Source organism: Microcaecilia unicolor, chromosome 6 (genome assembly GCF_901765095.1).
Source record: "Microcaecilia unicolor chromosome 6, aMicUni1.1, whole genome shotgun sequence".
NCBI lineage: Eukaryota > Metazoa > Chordata > Amphibia > Gymnophiona > Siphonopidae > Microcaecilia > Microcaecilia unicolor.
The window spans coordinates 283,043,973-283,051,246 of record NC_044036.1 but is presented as its reverse complement, the minus strand read 5'-3'; the positions used below and the strand labels follow the sequence as shown (position 1 = coordinate 283,051,246).

Below are 7,274 nucleotides of genomic sequence, written 5' to 3'. Positions count from 1 at the left end.
AAGCAGCTGCTGACATAAAAGCGGCATAAGAAGTTTTTCCTTAGATGCGTTACTAACAGGGCTAAACTGTTGGTGTAAACAAGTCTTGCTAGCAATGCGGGACTACTATTTGTTTTACTTGTCTATTTAACTTATTCAGGATTTGGAGTTTAGGGCAGTACAGTTGGCGTGGTTCTGGAATGAATGTGTACTGCTAGTTAGCCCTCACACTTTCCGTTTTGCTACACAGTGTATGGCAAAACGCACCCCCCCCCCCCCCCCCAAAAAAAAAAGAAAGAAATGAAAGAAAGCGAGCTGCAATGAAGTTGGAGCTGCAGCAGATGGCACTATGGTGTAAGGGGAACCGACCGCCCCGGTAGGAGCACCCCTCTCTTGTTTTCTGCACTGCGCTAAGTCGCGCGACGGCGATGATTCACCTTCCGGAAGTTCCGGAGACAGTAGTGGGCATGGCTATGATGGCTGCAGCCCCAACACTAGCACGGGCCGGTGAGTTTACACGTCTGGTTTGCATGCGTCGTGAGGGAGTCGCCTTAAGGTGGATCTGAACGTCTTTGGGAGCCGTTGCTTTCGCAGTTAGTAACGGGGAAGTGTTTGTCGGCATCAGTGTAACTTAGAAAGTTTTTGCTGTTTTCGCAGAACAGTGCACTCCATTCATGTTCAATTGTAAAGCGCTGCCTACGACTGGTAGCGCTATAGAAGTGATTTATAGTAGTAGTAGCTTTATAATGCTTGGAAATAAAAGATAAAAACTAATAGTGATCGAGAAAAATAATGAGACTGTGGCCCTTCTCTCTTTTTCCTCATTGCAGTAATGCCCAGGCTCGGCTGCACTCTTTTCCTGAGGGGCGCCTCTTCCAAGCCCAACCCAAGGCTTTATGGCTCTATTGCTGTTTCGATGCAAGAAAACCAGCAGACAGACCCGAGCGGTAAGAACGACTTGTTTTCTTATGACTACCCGGTAACATTTTATTATTTCCAATTTATGGAGCAATGTTTACCATAGGTAGCGGAATTGGGTGGGACTACACGCAACCTATCAGAGGCAGGGGTATTTTGTAAATAAAGTCAGTCATCCCTACCCGTAGTCTGGGCAACTGGGGGCTTGTTACCATTTCAGCCCCCTCCCAAAGCCCTGCAGAGCTGTGTTCTGTGGCTAGCTCAAAAAGTGGAAAAATGGGGTCTGACAGGCAGCTCTACTATAGCATTTGTATATACTATAGCATTTTTTTATATATTAAAAAAGAAAAAAGTCCCAAGATTTCTGAAAAAATAACCACCTTTTAAATTATTTTGGCTGCTGTATTTTAGTAGGCTTAGACTTGAAATTCTATTTCTTTATGTTTGAAGGTAACTTATCTTCAGAAAGAAAGTAAAAACCATCTTTTTGAACGTTTGGTGCTTGGGCCTAGAAGTATAGCTTTAGGGCCCGATGCTCAAAGAAAATTGAGCTTTGCACCATTTAATTTAGACTGGTTTTAGCCTGTTTAAATGAAAAGTTTTTTTGCTAATGCACAGAAGCTTTCCGCTACTGCTGTGTGCACAGAAGCAGTGACTGAAAGTCTTATGCTAATGAGCTTCCTTTTATTAAAATAAGCTCATTAGCAATTCTGTGCAATGCTCAGAACAAGGCGAACAAAACTCCTTACCCTAATGACTAAAACCTTCTGATGGTTCCTGAGCTGTCGGTAGGTTTCAGTTATTAGGGCAGGTGACTCTTAACAGTCATGCTTGCTTCCTAATTTCTCAGATAGCAGCAGCAGCCTTTTCTCTCCTCTGCACACTTACCCTGTCGCTTCCTATTTCCAGCAACCGCCAAAAAGTTTTTTTGCTTCCCCCTCTTCGGTTTACTGGATATGTGTCTACCACACAGCACTTGTGGGCATGCACCAGGAAGTTCTGAGCTCTTTACCAACCAATGCTCAACACTAACAGTGTGCATATAATTTGCATGCTGTTAGTGTTGAGGATTTGTTGCTAAACAAAAATCAGTGCATCTCCCTTTTAGTTATGTGTATGTAGTGGGATTCAATTTAATTTGGTATCGTAAGAGGTTTCTCTAGGGTTTTTTGTTTTGTTTTAATTTTATCTGTTCTACCTGATAGTTGTATATATTTTTATATTGTAACCTGCCTTGAATGAATACTGATGGGGGGGGGGGGGGGGGGGTGTAAAAAAAATGCAGGGCATAACTATTCAACTGTGTGAGTCAGCTATGTTGTAGTACTCCATTAAGTTTCCAAATTTATTATACTACTGCTATTTGTGTAATACATTTCATTTTGTAAGCAATGTCTAAAGCCTTTGTTTATCGGGTGTTATGTTTTTGCAGAACTTGCTTTGATTTTTGTTTTCCTTCCAGGTCTGTCTGATAAGATTATAACTGAACCTCTTAAATACCCAGACTTTTTCAATTTGAAAGAGCTGTTCTCTCTCAAAGATCTGTTTGATGCCAAAGTGCACTTGGGACACAAAAAAGGTTGTCGCCACAGGTATGTTGTTTATAATTATTTATTATTATTTCTTAAATTTATGCCCGCCCATATATTGCTCTCCTGGGCTGTTTACAAAGCAACATCCTATATAATAATTTGCACCTCCAACATTCTATGTCTGGATGCCTGGGTTCGTAACATCCATTCCCACTCATTGACCCGCCCTTGCGTCAAAACGTAATGACGTCAGAGGGCAGAACAATGAGGGGAAAGGGAATGCTGGAGGCGAGATGATGTCAGGAAGAGAGAATCGCGGGCATCGAGGGGAGGAAGGGGAGGGCAGTGCAGAGGAGAATTGATGGTCATGGATGGGATGGGAGGACAGTGTTAGGCGCCCCGTATAAGAGGCTTGGGGAGGCTAAGCCTCCCCAGCCCAACCGTGACCTTCCTCTGGCTGCTGCCCCCCCCCCCCCCAAACATAGGGCTGCCTGGTGCAGCAGCACTGCAGCCAAGCAGCTCTTGGACGGCCCCTCCGCTCCTTCCCGCCCTCAGCTCCCCGATCGACAGCCCACCTCTCTGTTGCTCCTCTCCCCCCCCCCCCCCCCCCGCGCGCGCATGTTTAACCCTTTTACTTTCAGGTGCAGTGACAGCAGTGAAGAGGACAACACAGCGGGCTCGCCTCCCGCTGCTCCCTTCCCTCACACAGTGTCCCGCCTTCTGCGATGATACATTTCCTGTTTCCGCAAGGATGGGACACTGTGTGAGGGAAGGGAGAAGCTGTGTTGTCCTCTTCACTGCCATCGCTGCGCCTGAAAGTAAAAGGGTTAAACGCGCGGGGGGGGGAGGAAGGAACGGAGAGGAGAGGAGTGCTGTCAGGGAGCTGATGGAGGGCAGGGAGAATCGCTGGACATGGATGGGAGGGCAGGGGGAGAGAAGAGATGGCTGGAATTGGAGAAGAGATCGCTGGACAGGAGAGAAGGGATCGCTGGACAGGAGGGGAGTTCAGGGGAGAGAGGAGAATTGCTGGACATGGATGGATGGAGGAGAGGGCAGTGGAGAATGGAGAGTTGCTGGACATGGATGGATGGAGGGGAGGGCAGGGGAGAGAGGAGAATTGCTGGACATGGATGGATGAATGGGGCAGGGGAGAGAGGAAATTTGCTGGATTTGGGTGGATGGAAGAGAGGGCAGGGAAGAATGGAGAGTTCCTGGACATGGATGGAGGGGAGGGCAGGGGAGAGGAGAATTGCTGAAATTGGATGGATGAATGGAGGGGGCAGAGAAGAGAAGGAAATTTGCTGGATATGGGTGGATGGAGGAGAGGGCAGGGGAGAATGGAGAGTTGCTGGACATGGATGGATGGAGAAGAGGGAAGTCAGAAAGGAGATGCACATGGATGGAGGGGAGGGAAGAGAGGAGAAATGCTGGACATGGAGTCTGCGTACTCTTTATCTTTAAAAAAAAAAAATACTATAAATAAAAATCACAAAAAAAGAAAAATTAAAACAAAAAAAAAAAAACATAGATAAAACAATCCGTATCTCATACCCCTGGAGCATATTACTCATTATACACCCTTCCCAATTATTACTTATCATGACAGAACATTTCTCCTAACGGTTCCCTTAAAAACATAATCGCTATTACATGATAACCTTGCTAGCACCCATTTCATTTGTGTGAGAAACGGGCCTTTTTTACTAGTACATAATAAAATACATAAAAACAACAAAAAAAACAATGTGCACAGTAAATTAATGGTGGCTACTCTGGAAATAGTCCACGGACTAGAGCACACATGCTCCCCCCCCCCCCCTCCCCCCAATTTGGGCCTAGGCTCCATCCAAACCTGCACTGCACCTGTTAAATGGCTAGTGGAGATGCCAAAACCCCGCCAGCCAAAGATGTTCCCTGCCAATCCACTCCCTTCTTGGTGCTGCTGCAGTAACTCGGAGGTCGGTGTAGTGCCTCTAGCTGCTAATGCAACAACTCATGCATGCTCAATCTTACTGATGATTCTTTTGAGCCAATCAAAATGGCCCATTGGAATAGTACCTGACAACTAAATTGATATCAGAAATGGACAGTTTTACATAAATTTTAAATATGAACCACAAATAGTCAAATATCACAAGAAATTAAATAGGCAACCAATGAAACTTTATCAACAATGGTGAAATATGATCTGTATGTTGATTTCCACTTACTATAAGGGCTGCTGCATTTTGCACAAACTGCAAAGATTTTGCCAATAAAACTGGCAAGCCCCTATACAGTGGCATAGCTAGGACTGAATGGGCACTGGGTAGAAAACTTTTCTTCCTCTCCCTCCCAAAAAAGTAATGTCTCCCAAGATAGTGGGAACCAGGTTGGGTGGGGGGAGATAGAGTGGAGGAGGAGAAACCCCTTCAAAGCGCCAGTAAACAAACCCTGCAAAAAGCAAACCCATTCCAGACCTATATAGAAAACCTGTCAGTAATAGAAACTGAAATGCCAAGGTATCACATTTCTTAAAGTTGACATATTACAATTAATACATTTTCTTCTACATTTTTCTTTTTTTTGTTTTGGTTTTTTTTTCTCAAATCTTTCCAGAGTATACAATCATTTTGATATTTCTTCTTCTCTCTGTCCATTATCTATCTTTCATCCCTATCCTTCTCTCTCTCTCTCTCTCTCTCTCTTGGAATCATGTGAATGTTAAAATGTGTGTAGACAGTTTGTATCCTTTCTTATGGAACATAAGCAAATTTAAAGCCGTATCTCCAGTTCCAATATCGGTGAAACATGTTGATATTTGATAATCAGCTATATCAAATGCAGCTGTAATCAATAAAAAGAAACAAAAATAAAACCATAGTTTTATTCCAAGCATCAGTATTTCAAGCATCAGTATCAGTAATGAAACCATCGAGGATTCAGTACCATGTCCTTGACAAAATCCATGTTACCAGTCATCTACTACCCTGTTTTCCAAAATATATTTGTCTAGTTGAACCCGAACAGATTGCTCAATTAACTTTCCCAATAATGGCAGTGTAGAAATCAGGTGATATCTTGTATATTCATCCTGGGCCATAGCTGTGGTCTTCAAAATTGATTTCAGCATTGCTCATAACTCATAAACTGTCCCCTTCTGATAATTCAATTTTTTTGTAGTAGTAATATTTGTTGTAAATTGAATGATAAAGTATTGTTACCGTACATCATAGATTACAACATTTAAGGAGAAGCTATGATGAATGTATGATGTGCCAATCTTGGTCAGACCAAAGATATTTGACAGTGCCCAGTCTGGATTACTATAAAGTACCTGGCAGATCCCAAAGTTGATCCATTTCTTCCTGCTTTCCTTATTGCCCACTGCCAGTGGCTGTCCTCAGTCTGCATGACTAGTAATAGTTTTATAGACTTGTCTTTTGAGAACTTGTCCAAACCCCTTGAACACAGTTATTCTAGATCAGTGGTTCCCAAACTTGGTCCTGGAGGCATCCCAGCCAGTCAGGTTTTCAGGATACCCACAATGAATATTCATGAGAGAGATTTGCATCCTTGACCACATCTTCTGGAAACAGAATCCAAAGCCTGATTATTCCACTTAAAAGTAAAACATTCATTTTTAGGCCCTTTCTGTGTGTTGGGGGGAGGGGGGGTTCATCTTATATTTCTTTATTCTGTACCTCTGTTGGCTTTTTATCATTGTGCCTGCAATAATTTGCTTGACAAAACAAGCAAACTCATTGTCCTTCTGCAAACGTCTTGTTTTTCAGACTGATGGAGCCATACATTTTTGGGTGCCGTCTTGAGCAAGATATTTTAGATTTGAACCAAACAGTAGAACATCTACACCTGGCATTAAACATCACAGCCCACATTGCCTATCGCAAAGGGGTGATCCTTTTCATGAGTCGAAATCGTCAGTTTGTACACTTGGTTGAGAACACTGCCAAAGACTCTGGGGAATATGCCCATACCCGTTACTGGCAGGGGGGCCTGCTCACCAACGCAAACATCCTTTATGGCACAGGAGTTCGACTGCCCGACCTGATCATCTTCCTCAGCACTCTCAACAACGTATTTGAACAGCACATCGCCATTCGGGATGCTGCCAAGATGAACATTCCCACAGTGGGAATAGTGGATACAAACTGCAACCCCAGCTTGATTTCATACCCTGTCCCTGCCAACGATGACACACCATCCTCAATGGAACTCTATTGCAGACTCTTTAAAATGACTATCAACAGAGCGAAGGACAAGAGGCGGCAGATGGAGATCCTGTATGGACTGAAAGTAAAATGAATGAACAGTAGTCTTGTACATTATTCAGATCAGCTTGCATGACTTGGAAATTATATAGTCATTTAGGTAGCTCTTGCAAAGATTCTTTACTCCTAATAAAAAACAAAATGTTTTTCTTTAACTGGAGGTGTGCTGTTCTTGTAATCTAACCCTACATTCAAGTATGAATGTTAGCAACTGTGCTTGCTTGCTTTCCTTTGTTTTGTCCATGTTTCCAGATTTTGACCATTTTTTAAAGTCATCTCCCCCACATATCCCTTTAACTATGCTGGAAAGCATGATAGCAATTTGCCAGCAGATCCTCATGGGTACATGACCAGGAACCTTGCCTTTATACTACATTCCAAAGTCACCCCCCACCCCAGTGATCCACCCACCTTCACTCAAACCACTATCCATGTCATGCCATGCTAGTGCCAACAGTAAAGAGAGAAGAGTGGGGTGCCTTGAGCCTTAGCACCAAAGTGTTCTGTAAGTTTCTGTTGGGTCCTACCCAAGGAGCTTTTATGACCAGCTTATTCCTTCTCCTATCTCACCCAT

At 43.6% G+C, this 7,274-nt stretch overlaps 1 protein-coding gene across 2 annotated transcripts; it reads left to right on the top strand.

Annotated features, from left to right (window-relative positions):
- The first annotated feature begins 363 nt into the window (after nucleotides 1-363).
- On the top strand, nucleotides 364-6,855 carry MRPS2 (mitochondrial ribosomal protein S2). Of its 2 annotated transcripts, none has more exons than XM_030206029.1 (4): nucleotides 364-486; nucleotides 810-926; nucleotides 2,360-2,489; nucleotides 6,203-6,855. In XM_030206029.1, exons 1-4 carry the CDS (start codon nucleotides 408-410, stop codon nucleotides 6,732-6,734), a joined length of 858 nt encoding a protein of 285 aa, XP_030061889.1. In that variant the 5' UTR covers nucleotides 364-407; the 3' UTR covers nucleotides 6,735-6,855. The 2 variants fall into 2 exon arrangements, with proteins under 2 accessions (XP_030061889.1, XP_030061890.1); XM_030206030.1 differs by lacking the exon at nucleotides 364-486 and adding an exon at nucleotides 504-572.
- Nucleotides 6,856-7,274: the final 419 nt, after the last annotated feature.